Raw genomic sequence first — 19,936 nt, forward strand, 5'->3', positions numbered from 1 at the left:
TTGGTTATCTGTTTCATTCAGTTCTTTTGGGGGGTTTTGTTCTGTTCTTTCATTTGGGCCATAATTTCTTTGTCTCCTCCATAGCGCGGCCTCCCTGTGTTTGTTTTGGTGTGTTTGGTAGACCTGCTTTGGCTCCTGTCTTAGTAGAAAAGGAACCTGTAAATTGTGTGGGTCAGAGCCTTAGGTAATCACCAGGATGGGGGGGACCCTCTTTATCACTTTATGGTTCTTTGTGGGGGAAGAGCTCGGAGAGGGTACAATGCAGCAGGCTGGCTTCTGGAGGTTTGCCTGGCACTCACCCTGTTTCCAGTTACTTCACTCACTCCCCCTGTATGACTGGCATTCTTCCAGCTGTTGCCGGAGGGGGTGGTTTTGCATGTTCTAAGTCCTCGTAGGTCCTTCAAACAGAGTCTCCCGAAAATCCAGCAGTTTCTTCCGCTGCCCAACCACCACTTTTTACAGCTAGAAGTTACAGGGATTAGCTTCTTGGTGCTGGTATCTGCAGCTGTGCAGTATGGCCTGGGGCTAGACTGCTGGCTCCCAAGGTATCCCTCCTGATTTTTACCCACCACCCATCAATATGAGACGATTCATTCTGCCGCCGATACCACACTGCATCTCTGTGTCTCCGCCCCTCCTATCCCTCTGGATGGATGTGGCTTCTTTAAATCCTTGGCTGTCAGACTTCCATACAGCTCAATTTTCTGACGGTTCTGGGTGTTGCTTGTTTTGAGGTATAGTTGTAATTCTTCCTGTGGTTGCATGAGGAGGTCAAGCATGTTTACCTATGCCTCCATCTTGACCAGAAATCTGTACAGATCATTTTTGTGTTTGTTTTGTTTTTACCTTTTTTGAAATAATAAAGAATAATACACTGAAATATTTCATATTTTCTTCCATATTCAATATTAAAATGGCTGCACAAAAATTCACCGGTTTTGATGTGTCTTCATAAATGCACGCTGATAAGACAACTGTCACAGTACAATATAACGAAATTGTTTTGAATGACGTTAAAGACAACTAAGCACGACAAGAGCCACTGCATGGAAAAAAACTAAATGAACGTTTGGACAACCCAATTTACATGCCAATTACCATTCTAGGACTTGGGATAAGTAAGATAAATAAGATAAAGTTGCTACCCTCCCTCCTCATGGAGCTTATACCTAGTGGGGACAGACAACCAAATAAAGCTAGAAATGTATACCTTGAAGTAGAGATTAGTGCTGTGAAGAAAAATAAACATAGAGTAAATGTCCAGGAAGTGATAAAAGGTGAGAGAGGTGGCATTACGCAGGAATGAGTAGAAAGGCCTTCTTAGGCCAGTGACGTTTCAGCAGATCTGAATGGTTATGTCGCTAATGATTTTGAGGAGATCCTTGGATATATGACCATATTTTCATGTTTAAACAATCATGTGGGCTGCTGGATGGAGAACAGACAGCAGGAAGGGGAAGAACAGGAGCAGGAGCAACAAGGAGGTAGTTGTCATGATCCAGAAAAGAAATGAAGACAATGATCTAAACTGTGTGGAGGACAGAAGTGTGAACACTTAGGATATGTGTAACATCAGAACCGATGGAACTGCACATGGGCTGTGAGAGAAGGAAATCAAGGATAACCACTAAGACTTCTGCCTGAGCAGTTGGGTAAAAGGTGTTAGCATTTATTAGAATAAGGAGAACTGGAAAAGGCAGTTACTTATTTGAATCTGAGGACACAGGCAGAGATGTAAACTTGGGAGTTTTCAGCACATAAGCAGTATCTGAACCATAAGAAGACTGAGTTCACCCTGCGTGCAGATAAAGAAAAGATGACACAGCACTGAGCCCTAGGCCTCTGCTCCATTTGGAGGAGTGGTTCTCAAAGTGGGTGATTTTGCCTCTTGAGGCAAGTTTCTCAACCTCTTTGAGGTTAATTGTCAAACATGCAAAAGTAACATGACGTTTTCCACATACATGGTTATTACAATTTAATAAGCTAATACATATAATACACCTGGCACAGAGAAAAAGTCAATAAAAGGTAGTTATTATTTGGGAAGTGCTGTAACCTCAATGCAACACAAACTAGATTCACCCATCTTTTTTGTCCAAATCAGGCTAAATACATCCTCAGAAGTGAAGTGGTAGTAATATATGTTCCTACACTACAGCCTAAAGCACAGGTGGCAAACACAAGGCCCACGGGACAAATCCAGCCCCCACCTTGTTTTATCCAGCCTGGCACCTTGTTTCTACTCAGTGGCAGCACCGAGCTCCTGCTTAACTGTTAGGGAGCAGTTACATTCATACAGTCCTTACATTACATTTCGCCCTTTGAAAGCACCCACAAGGCTGATGTATCCCCCGGTGAAAATGAGTTTGACACCCCTGTCCTAAAGGGCTTGAATTGTAAATGATTCAAGCTTTTTCACAACTGTGACCTATTTCCTTCACTGCACCTGAAGATTTTATTATTTTATTTGCTTATTTTCTGTACCCTTCACAAGACTAAGTTCATTACTCTCAAATATCCAAAACCTAGTATGGTACTTCAAGGGAATGGTTGATCCTCAATGAATGTTTACAGAACAGATAAAACTTAGTATCTACCTCTTTGTAAATCCTGTATGTCTGTGTCTCCAAATACATTTTGCAAAACTTAGTAAGTACTGCCAACAGAGAAGGGCAACGAAAGGTGACAAGCATTTGCAGTCCACCACAGGACTACTGCTGTCATTTCCTGTCCTCCTATCCAGATAAGTTCAGAAAAAGAGGCCAGTTCTACCAAGAGTCTCTCAATAGGAGAACTCCAATTACAACTCGGTAACAACGTACTATGTCACACTCTTTCTTTCCAATTTCATATTTCAGAAAGCGGCCATCTGAAATGGCAATTTATAACATCCTCAAAATTACTAGTGTGCACGTAGCACTTCCTAAGCAGACCACAAAATAATTCATGCAATTGAAGAGCAAAAAAATAAAACATTAAATAGTCTTTTCTCATTTTAAAAAGGTGAATCACAGTATCTTTCCAATAGGATTATTGTGAGGATTAGGCTATGGGGCATGTAAAGCAATCGTCGCAAAAGTAAGCAGTAAACAAACAGTAGCTATTATGAAAACACAATCCTGAAGTGAGCAGCACACGGGGCATGAACATTCCTTTGTATTAATTCATTTTTGAAAAGCAAAATTGCCTAGTACCTTGAGTTCCATTTCAATATTAAACTTTATTGCCTTTCTGTTTTAATCTTTCTTTGTATAAAAGTCTATTAAGTAAAAGCCTTAAAATTTTACAATTGCATTTTAATATCTCCAATTTTATGATTTAAATTGAATTTTACTTTTTTATAATGGAAAGTTATCAAAAACCAAATTAAAGTATTAACAAACAATAAAAAAATGTATATATTTTACCTGGCCATTTCCAAGCAGAGATATATCATTCCCCATTAGAAAATAGGATCCAAAAAAGAAAATAAAGGCATGACTGAAACCCAGGATGGTCCAATAAAGAAAAGTTTTAATGCTTAGTTGACGGTTTTTACTAATGTCTCTGTAAAATAAAAATTAAAAAAAAGAAAGAAAAAGGAACATATTACAATTCATATTTATTATTTACCTACTTGGTAATTATTATAATTTTGTAATTAAAAACAAGATTTGATTTTTAAAATTTGAAAATATTGGCAGAAAGAATAAACCCAAATTTATCAACTATTGGCTAGCCAAAAAGTTACTTTGGTTTTTTTCCATAAGACAGCTCTCTACTAGCTTAGCTGTCTTTAACTTCATCAAAATAATTTTGTTGAATTGTACTGTGATATCTGTCATGTCAGTGTGCATTAAAGAAAAAAATATCAAAATGGGTGAATATTTGTGTAGCCATTTTAATATTAAAGTTGGAAGAAAATATGCAACTTTTTTGGTGTAGTATTTTTTTATTTCAAAAAAGGTAAAAATGCAACTAAAATGCAAGAAAAGATTTGTACAGTGTGTGGAGAAGGTGCTGTGATTGACTGAAGGTGTCAAAAGGTGTTTGCAAAGTTTCCTGCTGGCAATTTCCCACTGGACAATGCTCTGCAGTTGGGTAGACCCACTGAGTTGGTAACGATCAAATCACAGTATTAATTGAGAACAATCTTTACTCCACACAGGAGGTAATCAACATGCTCAAAATATCCAAATCAATAAAGTTACTGGTGAAAAGGAAACATGTATCTGTTATTTTATGGAAAAAAACTAAACAGACTTTTTGGCCAAACCAATAATACTGGTAATTAATCATACACCTGTGTAACAGCTTATAGTTCACATAATACCTTCAAATTTATTTTCTCATCTGATAAAGAAATTATATATGCATAATTTATGATATGCATAATATGCATGATATTATATATGCATAATACTTCAGTTTTAATTGTAAAAAGGTTGAATTATCTGTATTGTTATTCTGTTGTAAACATTCAGTCACTGCCATGACTGTTCTTTTTTTTTTATATATATATTTTATTTATTTATCTTTAGAGGGGAAGGGAAGGAGAGAGGGAGAAAAATATCAATGTATGGTTGCCTATTGTGAGTCCCCTGCTGGGAACTGGCCTGCAACCCAGGCATGTGCCCTGACTGGGAATCGAACCATGATTGTGTGGTTTGCAGGCCTGCACTCAATCCACTGAGCTACACCAGCCAGGGCTCCATGACTGTTCTTTTTAGTGGTGTCATTTGAGTTAGGTTCAGGCCCGAGGTTCCCAATCAACTTCCTGTCCACCAATAGCTATTATGAGAAGAACAGTCTTTGCCAATATTGGGTCAAGCCCAGGCCTAGATATACTGAGAAACCAAGGTTAAGTTATTACCATTTCTGGATAACTGAATACCTGTATAAGAATGGAGGTTTCACAGATGTGGAAATCATAAGCTGGTCCTGAGAAATAGCTCCCACATCCCTCTGATTAGTTGGTTCTGTGGAACCAGGACTAACTTGGGGAATATGGATGAGAATTAATGTTCCCAGCCCTACCTTTTACACTGATTACTACCTATAAATTTGGCAATGCTAGAACATGAACCAATTTTTTTAGGAGCTCTAGAGACAACCAATCATGGAATAATTTACCATATTTTTTGGAATATAAGACACACCCTGCCCCCCGGCTGCCTGCTCCCCCAATTTGGGAGGAATAATGGTTGTTAATGCTGCCATTGAGTTCTGTTTACATTTAAATTGGTGAAGTATTATGTTATTTATATTATTAAATATTTTTTAAAGATTTTATTTATTTATCTTTAGAGGGGAAGGGAAGGAGAGAGGGAGAGAAATATCAATGTATGGTTGCCTGTCGTGAGTCCACTACTGGGAACTGGCCTGCAACCCAGGCATGTGCCCTGACTGGAGACCAAACTGCGATCCTTTGCTTCGCAGGCCTGTGCTCAATCCACTGAGCTACACCAGCCAGGGGCTATGTTATTAAATATTTTAACACATTTTTTGCTTCAAACATTTTTTTCCCATTTTCCTCCTCTAAAACCTAGGTGCATCTTATGGTCCAGAAAATACAGTATAAATCATACAATAACTAAAGTACTTTCCTTAGTAAAGTATTAATCACCAAGATACTACCTAATGTATTTTTAAAGTACTTTTAAAAATTGATAACTATGTATATTACTTGCACTCGGAAATGTTAAGGACGTCTAACACTGGAAAATCCTTACCGATAGAGGGTGGGTTTGTTCTGTAATACATGAGGGTCTACATGCTGTTCCAGTAGACTATATATCAGAATAGGTAGGGAAGTAAAACAAATGTTGTATAAAGTCAGGTACACGCTGTCATATAATGTCTAGAAAGAGAAATTGGTAGGAATTTTTAGATTTTAAACCATGTAGTATTATTATTACACTTAGGCACATAAATACAAAAAAGCATATCAAAAATAAACATAAAAATATTCAGTTTTTCAATTTATACCAACATCTTTTTTTAATAATTTCAACCTGTTTCTGACACAAACATAAACATATAATGCTCATAGATTCATATTCTTTGTGGGAACTGGAATATCTTGTTATGTCAAATAATTCTGGAGTTACAGTAAATTGGACCTACATTTCAAGATTCTCCATAATTTGGTCACTGTGATATAATTTTACACTATGTTACATGTTTCTAGGGTTTTTATCACTGTTCCTTTGATATGTACACATTTAGTTTTGCTTTCATGGTTTCGTCTTTGCATCTAAGTGCTATACTTCCTTTAAAGCATGATCTATGCAAACTTCAACATTTATGACAGCTTCCTCTAACAGTCACATGTGCTACTTTTAGTACTAATTTGCTTAGCACTTTGCCTTTGCTTCACATATGGATTTTATTGTTATTAATACTTTATTTTTAATGATACTGTAAACTCCTTGAAAATTTAATAAAAATAGGTAGTTCTCCTTGTCATATGTTCTTACAGCATTCTTTACTTCACTCAGGTAAGCAAACACTGTGATTGGCAATCAATGCCTAAGCAAACACTTAGAATGTGGAGTTACAGATTGTAAACTGGAGAAAACAGTAAGGACAGACAAAACTCAAGGAAAAAACCTAAAATAACTAAGCTCTTGTTATTTCAATAAATGTGAACAAACATCTTGATCAATTAGAAATGTATAGTGTGGTACATTCAGAGGGTGCTCTAGACAGAAGCAGTAGGTCAAAGTATGGTCTAGTTATTAATTTAGCTATGAGATTTTGGGCAAGTTACCAAATCTCTGTGTATTTCAATTTCCTTTTCTTATAAAGTAAGACAGAGGAGATGAGGAATGAGAAATATGTGACATGCGGATAGCTGAAGACCCACCAACCTGTGCTCATTACAGGGACTGCGAATCAAGAACTGGGCCTAGAGCTTCAGAACCCCTTTCACTATAGCACTCCTGGTGGTCCCTATAAAGCAGAGTTAGTGTCTGAGACCACTGGTATGTCATTCCTGGATTCTGCTGCTAAAGTTCCTTCCAAATCTGAAAATATTTTATGAGTCAAAAAACAAAAACAAAACCCGAAAAACCAATGAGGTACTCTCCAAATTATTTTCTGGCCTGGCTTCTTATGGATTTTATAGAAATATTACACACAAGTTGAAAAAAGTTATCAAAATTCTCTATTAAGCTCTAAGAGTTAATATTTTCAAAAAAGTATCAAGGATTAAAATATATTTTGATATTAACGCTTCAAAGTAAAAATGAGAACAAGTAAATATTATGAATACTATACTGATTAAATACATTAGACAAGTTTTATCTGCTTATCAGCAGGACTATGGAAAATTCCCTCCAAGTATATATCAAAGACTGAACACACATACTTTATTCTAAAAGTATAAAACAAAAGCTTCTATTTACTTACTTGTTGAGAAAACAAACAGTAGAACTGATATAAAAATTGAGGTGTGATAAAGCATACATTCTGAAAAACAAGATTAGTTGGAAATAATTAAAATATTTAGGTCTAAAAGAAAAAAAATTAAAAATGGCTAATGATCCAGAAATACAATCTCAGTTGATATGGAAAACAGAAGATCTGTCTATAACAACTTGCCCACATAAAATGATAAAACAGAAACCCCATTTCATTAAAAAGTCTAAAAGTATCCTAAGTAGCATTGCAAATGTCAGAACAAAATACCGTTGACTTGTATCATTGCCAAGCAATACCATCATTTTGAATTTATGCTTTCTAATTATTATTCAATACTTTTCATATATAGCACAGTAAGTTTTACTTCAACTTTAGGACTAAAATAGCTTTAAAATGCTAAAAAATTTAAAATAGGATAAATGAAACCATCAAAACATCTTTTGATTTCAATACATTTATGTCACAGCAAAGCTGTAATAATAAGCTAGGAAAAAACCTGCCACCATCATTTATTAGCAATATGCAATCTGCCTGTGTTCTTTCATTGGCTGGCAGGTATCAATTATAGGTGTATATATACAACAGAAGACACACTGGTGTATTAAACGTCTTGATACTCAGCAGCTCCTAACGTGAGTTCCACAGAATCCCACCTTTCCCAAAAGGGCTGAGAGACAGAATACTAGTATTTCAACATAATTAGTTCCCTTATAATCCTATGTATTTTATTTTATGTATCTAAAAGCCCTATACTGAGTAATTTCTACATCTCACTACACTACCAAACATTCATTCATAGCATAAAAAAATTTAGAATCTCTGCTTGAAAACATCACATTGAAGTTAAATTAGAATGTGTTAGTGATTCACCCCAGGCCAATGTGGCTCAGTTTATGGGAGCAATGTCCCATAAACTGAAAGGTTGTGGGTTCAATTCCTGGTCAGGGCACATGCCTAGGTTGTGGGTTTGGGCATATGCCCAGGTCAGAGGGCATATGAGAGACAATAGATCAATGTTTCTCTCTTCTTTCTATACTGATGTTTCTCTCCCCCTCTCTCTTCTTCCCTTCCTCTCTCCCTAAAAATCAATGGGCATGTCCTCAGGTGAGGATAGAAAAATTAAAAAACAAAACAACGTATTACTGGTTTAAAACAAAACATCAAAGAAATAAAATTGATCAAGTTCTAATTTGCACAGAATAAAATGTGTCCATAATTTTTTGTGTGTTTTGGCAAATTTATATACCTGTGTAACAACTACCTGAATCAAACTAGGTAAGTTTTCCGTTACGCAAAGTTCTCAATATATCCTTTCCAGTCAATTCTATAACCTGCACCCTTGGCATCAGGCAACCACTGATCTGCTTTCTATCAGTGCAAATTAAATGCATGACTAGCAATCGAAGTATATTCCATAAACTGTTGTTTTTACTTATGGAAACAATTTTTCAGAATAACCTGTATGGTAGTAACATTCTTTAAATTGAAACCTCATGTTACTGTCAATAATTAATTCTAAAATAGCTCCATGAAATTCAACTCACCTTATAAAAAAAATACTGTACAAGGGTAGCTATTCTAATATAATAAAAATGACCATGAACAAAAAGCAACTTGGAGAGAAATTTAAACCTAGCTATTGCATAGTCACTGTTTCTTGCAGCTTGTCTTCCTTCTTTACCCATGATTCCTGTAATAAAGGGGACAAAAAGGCAAATTCATTGATAACTGAATAGTATAATCATAATATAGCTGTGAATATGTTAATTATAGCAGTTGAACCTGGACTTAGGATCACCATATCCTAATATATAGCATACAGAAGGTTCCCAAAAGTTTGTTCTAAATCAAATATGTAGTCTAATAATATAATACAAAGCATGTAACATACATTTTCAAAGATTTAGAATATAAGAGAAGATATAACAATAATACTGAAAGTCCAGAATGTAGAAGAACATCAACTACAAAGCTCGAAGTCTGAGCTAACAGATTTCTAATGGAGAGGGTGCTAAAAAAAGAGCTTTAACTTCACTGGACATGAAAAATACTGAAATTGAGTTAACTTGAGTCTAGCACGAATGAGCATGTTTGACTGCTTTAAAATTTTCATGTGTAACTCAAACAAAACGTGCTTTTAAAAGTATAATATCATCGGAAATACGTACATAATTGTATTTGATAAATACGAACATACATGCATACCTAATACCCACAGACAACAGTGTGGTGATGGCCAGAGGGGGGTGACTGTTGGGGTAGAGGTGAGTAAAAGGGAGGAAAATTGGGAAATTTGTAATAGTGTCAACAATAAAAATAAAGGAAAAAAGAAAACCCATACTTTTCTCTTTACTTCTGTATCTGTATAATAAAATTATTGAGGGAGACAGATCAGAATATGGTTTAAATAGGAAATGATTGATAACTTAAATGTAAATAAAATAGCAGCATTCTGAATCCAATAAAAATTCTAGACTAGAAAACCAGGATAAAATTTATAAATTAGAAGTCTATTTGAAATTTTGTATTTTATTACAGTCTGGTATAATTTCCTGTCTCCAAAATTGTCTTTAAAATGAGCTGCACAATCTTTAGATTGACAAATATCAATAACATTCAAAAACAAAAATTTAAAACCACAAGGGCAACTCTATGTAATTCAACAAATTTAAAGTTAAAATAAAGTTACTTTGTTATTAAGAATTAGAAAAAAGTGAATTCACTATGTGGTGTTCATGTCTTTCAAAATCTAGAATTAAAATATTCTAAATATTGAACTAATTGTAACAGGCTTCTGATGGAGAGACACTAAGATATATTACCATGTTGCATTCAGTTTTTATTCATGTATTTGATATTGCACGTTAGTCTACAAAAGGAAAATTCAAGATACCCAAATAATTATACCAATATTAAAGCTCAGAGAAAAAAGAAAATCAATCACCTATGCCAACATGAGCTTCTTGTATCATGCTTACATCATTAGCACCATCACCAACAGCCAATGTTATGGGTTTCTCAGGTGAGATTTTTATCAGTCTTATTACCTGAAAGACATATAACTAATTAGTTAATTATGATCAAATTTCAGCTTTCTTAGATTTATATAAAGTCATTTATCTACAATGATTCTTCTAAAATAGAAAAAAAATTTTATATTAGACAATAGTATGTTCTGGGGTTCAACTTTGGAGGGATGTCTCCACTAAGATGCCAGAAATGTCTTTAAGAAATGACATTGGAAAATAGTATTATTTTGGATTTTATTATGGGAAGAAAGAATCTCTAAATACAGCTTAAATTTGTAAAAGGTTTCATTATAATAATACAGGCATTGTAACAAAATCCCATGGAACCAAGAAAAATTAAATGTCTAATTTATTGGACTTATGTGAAAAAGATCAGTGTTTAGATGTGCATTTCAAAGAATACTGTAAGGATACGGTTTGTGAGGGTACAGCCAAAGACCTCAAATTATAAATTTGGAGTTACAAAAAAATATATACATAGGCTCTCACTAGAATCAGTCTAAATTTAAGTATTTTCTGTATATAGCTTTATGACACAAATTAATTGGGGGCTTTTCAATTTCCTACTACAGTTCTATTTATTACTTAACAGCCATTTCCCCCCTATTTTTTATATACAGCTATAATTACTGATTCCAGAGAGAGAAGAAAGGAGTGGGGGAGAGAGGCAGAAACAGAGAGAGAGAGAGAAATATCAATATATGAGAAACATTGATTGGTTGCCTCCTGCACACACCCCAACTGGGGACCAAACCTGCAACCTAGATATATGTGCCCTGACCTCCTGGAACCTTTGAACCTGCAACCGTTCGGTGCACGGGAAGACATTCCAACCAACCAAGCCACACGGGCTGGGCACTTAATAGCTATTTTTAACAAAGAGAATTATCACTTCACAAGAATGCAAGAATGAGCAGAGATCAATAGAATCACCTGAAGGTGCATGTGAATTGAAGTCTCATAGGCTCCCTCAAGAGGTAACTATAGTAAGTAACTAACTTGTGAAACTAATTATCACAGTTCAAAACTGTGTCTCAGGAAAATCACAAACTGCTACCCGTCACAGTTGTTCTAGGTCATTACATACAGCTGAAACTTTTATATTCACTCTCATAGTTCAAATGGTATAATGTATGTGGTTAAAATTCATAACATGAGAAATGACTAACTCCTAATAGGATTCATATACTGCATGCCACCAAATGGAACTAGGTAAGGCATTATTAACCCTAAAGAATACTTTTAGATCTATACATCCCTATGATGGAACTTGTAATAACACAAACATACCTTGGCTTTCTGCAGTGGTGCCATACGACAGCATAATACAGCTGAACAATTTCTGCAAACATCCATAAATAGTTTTTCATGCTCCCTGAGTGCAAGAGATAGACTGGTCCCATCCACCACCAGCCCATGCTGAATCACATGATCCTCCGTAATTCTAAAACAGAAAATAATTATATCCTCTGTAAGACACTATGAAGTCATATTATTTACACTCAGTAAACAAAAGATTCTTACTGAAAGATGGACCATGCATCTACAGACTTTATTATTTTAAAATTTATATGTCAGGAACAAACTGAGTTGTATTACCTCAAAACTAAGAGTAAGTAGAACTGAGAGTGACTGATATGAATAAAACAGATGATATTCAATTTTACAATGAACTGATAGTTAAGTAACTGTATTTTCTAAATACGAATTATAACATACAATCTGAGTATATTCTCCCAAATTGTGAGTATAAAGTCTTACAAAAGTAGAAACATTATTAGCTTCATTTAGTAAATCCTGATTTTAAAAAATTAAATAAAAATATGCAGGAAAATTCATGAGCTAAATTATGTGTAAGTAGGAAGCAAATAAAGGAATCATAATTGCTCTCGATATTAATTCCTACAATGGACTGGGACTTGAGAGATTACTCTATGGTGAAACGTGGATAACATTTGCCTTGTGGGCACATGCTAATGAGCACTACTAAAAACATGGGCTGATTACTGGCTGCTGGGCAAAACTACTTGTTGGCTAGGAAAAGGTAAGAAGCTTGCATCAGTATGTACATCAGCTTCATTACTGAGCACACTATTTTGTTCTACTGTTTCTAAAGAAGCAGTACACAAATTCCCATTCTGGTGCAGGCCCCGTGATGTTGTTGAAGGCCAGCGGTCAAAGTAGCACCGAGCTACATCCACCACAAGCACGATGAACTGCAGTTCACCACTGGGTTTACAATGCAGCACACACTGCTGCCAGGAAACATCCCTCCACTTCACTTTTATTTTTCCCCAACTTTACTGAGATGGGACATATAACACATATAAGTTTAATTCATATTTTTATGAAATAATTACCATAAGATTAGTTAACACCTCCATCCCCTCATGCAATTACCTTTTTCTGTGTGTGGTGATAATGCTTATGATCTCCTTACTCTCTTAACAGCTTTCCAAAAAATGACCCAGTACTGTTAATTACAGCCACCAGCTGTGTACTAGATCCCCAGAACCTATTCATCTCGTGTATAAGCTGAAGTCTGTACCCTTTGACCATCATTTCCCAATTTCCCCACATCCCAGGCCCTGGCAACTACCATTCCACTGTCTATTTCTTTAAGTTTGGCTTTTTCAGATTCCACATACAAGTATATATCTTTCTCTGACTTACTTCACTTAAGGTAATGCCCTCAAGATCCAACCATTTTGTCACAAAAGGCAAGATTTCCTTCTTTTTATGGCTGAATGTTTTTTTTGTGTGTGTACAGGGGTTTTACAGTTGTGAGTACATGAAAAGTTTATTTTTGTTTGTTTATTATTAACCTACTTTTGTCCACCCTTGTGTATACATATACCTCACTTTCTTTTCCCATTCATATATCAATGAACACTTAGGTTATTTCTATTCTTGCCTATTGTGAATAATGCTGCAATAAAACATGGAGGTACTGGTGTCTTCAAGACAGTGATTTCATTTCCTCTGGATATATGCCCAGAAGTGGGATTGCTGGCCTTGGCTGGTGTGGCTAGGTTGATTAAAGCACCCTTCTGTAGACAGAAAGCTCAGGGGTTTGATTCCTGGTCAGAGCACATGCGTAAGTTGTGGGTTCAGTCCCCACCTGGGAGGCAACCTATCACTGTTTCTCACCCTCCCTTCCCCATCTCTGAAATCAATGGGTATGTCCTAGGGAGAGAAGGAAAGGGGAGGAAAGGGGAGGGGAGGGGAGGGGAGGGGAGGGGAGGGGGATTGCTGGATCATATGGTAGTTCTGTTTTTAATTTTTTGAGAAACCTCCATACTTATTTTCCATAGTGGCTGTATGTATTTTCATTTTTAAATGAGAAGTGAGAAAAGTATTAAATGAGCAATAATCTATAAAAACTAAACAATATATTGCGAATTGAGAATTGTAATATTAACAAAACTTTTGTAAGTTAAAATGTGTTTCACAGTATGCCTAATCACCATTGTGTTGCACTGCAACTAGTTAGTAAACAATTCACTTTTACAATGTAAACTGCTAAGACATGTATTTTCCTTTATTCTCTAGTATCTGAAGTCAGCACCTGCAGTGACTCCCTACTGGGCAAACTTTACTTAGCAACTGGTTCTTTTTCCAGTATGTTCAGCCTAAGCACTCTCTGAGCAGAAGAGGGAGGAGCCAAGGGTGGGACAGAGCAGACCAGTTTTTCTTGAGAACCCTCCTAAGGCACAGGAAATTGGGGTTTCCTCTGGAAAGGCTTCATAAATCGGCATATTATCTCACAATCTATTGGGTAATATTTATGAAATGTGGAAAAGCTCTTCACAGGTCTGGCACATAGTAGGTAGCATCTGCCCCTCTCTGTAGTCTTATGTTTCAGTATTTCCCATATCCTCTCCCATCTAGTCCACTATCTGGTCATAACCGCCACCAGTTCTTTGGGCCTCACAGCTCTGGGAATTTGCATACAATTTGCTTCTTGGTGTCGCTCTCTGACCAATTAACAGTGTATTTCTTAGGAGGCAACACAGTCATAGGTGCTTCCACAGAACTGTGTCTAGTTCTTTCCTCTCCTGCCCACCCATAACTTTGTTCTTGCCTCAGTTATAATTCAGTTGTAATAGGTCTATCACAATATACTTACTTCTGTTTTTCCTATAATGTAAGTATTCTGAGTCAACAATATATAAAAAATATCTTATATGACTGTGTCTTCCAATGTCTAGATAGGAGATACCAAAACGTTTGTGAAAAAATGAATATATAAACTAAAGCTTTCAGAGGTATGGAATTCTTTGTTCTATTAAAGATTTTTAGAATACATTCTTCCTGAAAGTCTGAAATCAAAATCACATTGACTTATATGATTATCTCAGGAAATACACTCCACCGAAAAGATGGTATCTTTAAAATAAAATAAAAATCTCATATACCAAGACTAGGATTCATTTTAAAGTATAATCTTCACTTTGTATCAGAGCTTCTATACGAAAAAGGAAATGAATAATATCTATAATCTTAAAAGGTTCACTGAAAGTATAATATGACTTAAAGAATATATTCAAAACTACAAATAACAATTATCTTTAGATAAACTGTACTATATTACTAACCAGCATAATTTTCTTTATCATTTCCAGCATTTTTTTAAATGGACATTACTTTTGTAGTCAGGGATATTTCCGTAGGAATACAGGGGTGCGCAAACATAGGCTTACAATTGTGAGTACACAAAACAATTTATTCTTGTATTATTTATTAATTATAACATCATTTTCCATGCAAACTATTTTCCATTTTCCATTTTCCGTTTTCCTGGTGAACATCTAAACCTACTTTTGTCCACCCTTGTATACTAAGTCAATGATTCTGAAGAATTATTTTGTTTTAAGTTCTCTTTGACAGAGACTTCCGGCCACGATGTAGGCGTAGATGGAAATACTGTACCTCCTTGCACAACCAAGTTTATGAATGGTGTTCGCAATGCTCCCCAACTCTAGTATAATTACCCAGATCAATCACCTTTTTGAACTTAAGCAAATAATCCTCTGAGAATAGTACTATTTAAAACATCCCATAAATACTTTTTAAAGAAAATCCGAAGTTATCAGCACATCAATGTGTGTATTAACAAAGCAAATACACACTGAATGTACACTGAAGCTGTGGCACTGTTGTTTTGGATTTGTTTTTCTGTGCTAGTATCTCAAGACTGCAAATAGCAAGAAAGTGAAGAGACCTAAATAATCTACATATCAGCAACCCTGAGTCTTACATGGTAGCAATGCCAAATTTACTGTGGAAAAATTAGACTGGATTACACAGGAGCTCTGAACGCATATTTAAAAGATTTAGAAAAAAAGAGAATGAATTTAGGGAATATTTATGAAATTATCCTTGAATAACAGAGTGCAGAGTGATTTCCCAATTTGGTCATGTGAACTGGATCAGGAATTGCACATGTTTTGTGTAAAAGGCCCCAGGTAAATATTTCAGTTTTAGGTTTTGTGGGCCAAGAGGCTGAACTGAGGATATTATGTATGTACTTATAACAAAAAAGATAAAAATTTTTTTATTAAGTAAAAAATGTAAAAATAACAGAGTAAAAATTTCAAAGCAGTATAAGTCTACTAATGAGAAGAATGAAAATCATTCTTTGGGGCGAAGGGGGATAATATTTTGCTTAACTGGGGTTTAATGCTCCCCATCAAAATCAATTGCAAATGTCCATCTTTTAATGCTGATTCTGTAATGAAATTTTACATTTTAATACAACAGAACAATCTATAATGAGATTTTATATTTCACTTTGAATGTCTTTTTAAACAGGTAGTATATCAAAGTGTACTGAATAATAGAATGCTCTGCATCTAATTTGATAAAATAATAAATACTCCATTGTGCTTTAAAAGTATATTAAAAGTCCATTTTTTTCTTGTTTGGAGCTGATCAGTAAATACCAATAACTAAAATATAGTAAATTGTCCTGTGGCAATATGTGCAGTGCTCAAGACACTACAGAGTTATCATTGTGTCACTGCGACTTGAAGTACATCAAGCAACTGTAAGAAATGCAAACAGTGCCTCGTAAGGTCTCTGCTGTAACTGCTCAACTGTTCTGCTACAGAGCAGAAGCCTTCACTGATGACACGTAAATAAATGAATGTGGCTGTGTTCTAGCAAAAGTCTCTCCATGGGCAAACTTTATTCACAGATAAAGACACTACAAAGAAAGAAAACTATAGGGAAATATCCCCAATGAATAAAATATGATAATTTTCACAACATGAAATATTATTTTTAGATTCTTTTTCACCCAAGAAATAATATAAACATTATTTTGAGCTCATAGGCTATAAAAAACAGGCAGTGGGCCATAGTTTGCTTATTCCTCAAAACTCAATGATCCACATAATTATATTCTTACCTTCTTGCAAGCTGTCTCAACTGTTCAGCACACTCACTGTCTGATTTCTGGTTTATAAGTTCAAGGATGTTCATGGTTCTGTGGAAATGTCCACATGATAAACTCACACTAACAGCTGTTTCATGTTTATCTCCAGTAAGTACCCATACTTTTATACCAGCCATTCTCAATCCTTCAATAGTTTCTCGAACTTTATCTTGTAGTCTGAAAATAAAAGATAACAAAATTAGCAGTAAGAAATACTTTTCTGATTGTATTTTAAGTATAAATCAAATAGTATAAGTAAGGTAAATTCTAGACTTCTTGACCTAGGAATTGTTATAACATTCAGTTCAGTACTATAACTGAAATTTTTTCCCATTAAGGAAGAAACAGAAATAACCAAATCAGTGATCATCTATGTAACATAAAAATATTTCCAATCTCATTTTTAAGAATATATTTTCAGGCCCTGGCTGGTGTAGCTCAGTGGATTGAGCACAGGCCTGCGAACCAGAGGATCGCAGTTCGATTCCCAGTCAGGGCACATGCCTGGGTTGCAGGCCAGTTCCCAGCAGGGAACGCACGAAAGGCAACCATACATTGATGTTTCTCTCCCTCTCTCCTTCTCCTCTAAAGATAAATAAATAAAATATTAAAAATATATATATTTTCAAAGATGATTTTTACAGAACCAATTTAAGTATATATATGATCTACACAAAGTATTTTATAAGAAAGTCTAACATTTCAAATTGTAAGATTTTCTTTTTGATAAGGAAATCTCTCAGATCAGCAGTTTAAAAATTAGACTGTGAATACCCACAGATCTAAGAGGCAGAGAAAAATATAACAGAATTTATAGAATTCAATTTAATTCACATAACTTAATTTAACTCAAGAAATTAAAACATACATTGAGACTGATACTCGGAAAAAAGACAGAGAATAAATGGACCTCAAGGAATTCACAGGCTAATAGAGAAGAAAATCTTTAAACAAACAGTTTTAATATACCGCCACAAAGACAAAACAGATCTACCAAATAGCGAGACTTCACAGAAAGAGCCTTTAAATCCTGTTAGAAGGAAAGAAAGGTCTTACTGGAGTGGAATAATATTTGAAATATACTTTATAACTAGGTATTCAAACACGGGTAGCCTTGCCAAGGAACGAAGCCACAAACCAGACCAGCTTTAACTTAGCTGCTGTCCGGAGGACGACAGCCAGTTCGGGGCTCCTGAAGCACAAAGGGGAGGGGGCCGTGGGGGGGCGAGGCTTGAGAATCAAGCAGGTGCTTAAAGTCTCTGTATGGCACACACTGAGGAGTATCCTAAAACTTCACCTACAGGCAAAATTATACATCTTTCATCTACTTCAAGTAGATGAAAGTAGACTTGGCTCGAAGAAAAATTATACATACTAAACTGGAAGAAAAGGCTTTAACTCTCTATTTTGATTTTAAATATATTAAGTTATTACAACATGTTAATAAGTGAAATTTGTGTCATAAATCAGAAACAGCTAAAACAATTCTCATGAGAGAAAAATGATATTGCCCATTTATCTGATACTCGCCTGTCTTCTACTGCTGTAGCTCCAAGTAATACCAGGTCTTTCTCTATGAACTGGAAGACATTTGCCAATTTCTCCTCCCGTTGCTGCAAGGCAGTCCTGGCTTCAAACAGGCGTCTGTCCATTACCTCATACTCTTTAGATGTCAACTGTCTATAGGCCATGCAGAGAGTTCTTAGCCCTTTCTGAAAAATTAAAGACAAAAATTAAACAAAAACAACTAATATGGAATCAAGAAGTCATTGAAATAAAACTGAAGACCCCATTACCAAAAGTCAATTACAAATAATTTAAAAAGTACTATCATCTAGTGATAGAAAGTGTTACAAAGTCCTAGTGATATGAGTTATGGAACATATATTATCGTCTTTCAATTTCTGATGAGTTCTTAAAATGGTCTCAAGACAATTTAGGTCATTGAATTGTAGAATATTAGAGAACAGACAGGATCACAAGATTATCTTTTCTGTGGTTATTAAACCTGGAAAGCCAGGGCGTTCCACAATGATGCCTTCCCAACTGTCAAACCCCAGGTTCCACTTTCTTGTTTTACAAATCCCCTCCACCTACTTCAAAAGAATTTTTTAAGCACAGGGAACCATAATTTCCTGAGGTTTATGGTATGACACATTCACAATTCAAATACAGAAGTCTGCAAGGTGGCCATTATCAAACAGTCTTTTCTAGAGCCACTGAATGATCTTAAATTGCACTGTTACACCTTCACTGGTGAACTGGAATTACACAAAATTTAAAATTACATATTGAATTTTCTGATCCTACTGGGGTCAAGTTTTTATGGTGTTGACATTTGAAAGTATTTAAATCTAGAAGTCTATTTTTAAAAGTTCATTTTTCTTGCTATGTATTTACCTTAGAAAAACCCAAATTAAATGTTCTAGTAACAGAACTTGGAAAGGGAAATTTTAAAATATTATGTAATGTTATTTAGCAGATTTCTAAAAAGTGGCATTCCTTGACTTACAAATGACCCACACCTGTAAATTTTATACCTGTTTCTCTTAAGTAACAGTTAAGGGACTATGAGGTTTATTAACATATAAACTTAATCAGTTTGTTCTACACCAAACGTTTACTGGGTGCCAAATACGCCCTGGCACTGTCCTGAATAGTGGAACATGTCTTTGTTCCATGCATGTCACAGTGTGGTAGATGAATCAGGTCATCAACAATTAAGGAACCATACTGGGAAGTATGGGAAAAAGAAATACTGGGAGTAACGGGAAAAAGAAACCACAGGTGAAGGAGGCAGCTGGACAGAGATGAGTATATGGCGTACATTCACAGAAACGCAGCAGTGAGAGATCATGAGGTCCTAAGACTGAGAGCTGCTTCGTAATTTTCCTGTTCTACATAGCTTGCATACTTTGTTTCTGAAAGATTCTCCTACATTCTTTCATTGAGAGACATAATTCATTCCTTTATAAAGAATATTTCAGTAGTTTTCAGTGAATTCAGAGAGTTGTATAATTACCTTTAGTAACTAATTCCAGGACATTTTCATCACAGCCAAAGG

The 19,936-nt window shown here is 35.3% G+C and overlaps 1 protein-coding gene across 3 annotated transcripts in view; it reads right to left on the bottom strand.

Moving 5' to 3' along the window:
• Positions 1-19,936, bottom strand: part of ATP11B (ATPase phospholipid transporting 11B (putative)) — a 113,573-nt gene that overhangs the window by 25,178 nt on the left and 68,459 nt on the right. For all 3 annotated transcript variants that reach the window (XM_037027617.1, XM_037027616.1, XM_037027618.1), the window contains exons 18-25: positions 18,403-18,584; positions 16,846-17,049; positions 11,724-11,877; positions 10,349-10,451; positions 8,949-9,094; positions 7,393-7,452; positions 5,712-5,839; positions 3,408-3,546 (exon numbers count right to left, since the gene is read on the bottom strand). In XM_037027617.1, the coding sequence (XP_036883512.1) occupies positions 3,408-3,546; positions 5,712-5,839; positions 7,393-7,452; positions 8,949-9,094; positions 10,349-10,451; positions 11,724-11,877; positions 16,846-17,049; positions 18,403-18,584 (1,116 nt within the window). The remainder of the gene's footprint in view (positions 1-3,407; positions 3,547-5,711; positions 5,840-7,392; positions 7,453-8,948; positions 9,095-10,348; positions 10,452-11,723; positions 11,878-16,845; positions 17,050-18,402; positions 18,585-19,936) is intronic.

The sequence above is a fragment of the Sturnira hondurensis genome, unplaced genomic scaffold (assembly GCF_014824575.4).
Source record: "Sturnira hondurensis isolate 20B ecotype Veracruz unplaced genomic scaffold, ASM1482457v3 Scaffold0019216, whole genome shotgun sequence".
In the NCBI taxonomy this organism is placed as follows: domain Eukaryota; kingdom Metazoa; phylum Chordata; class Mammalia; order Chiroptera; family Phyllostomidae; genus Sturnira; species Sturnira hondurensis.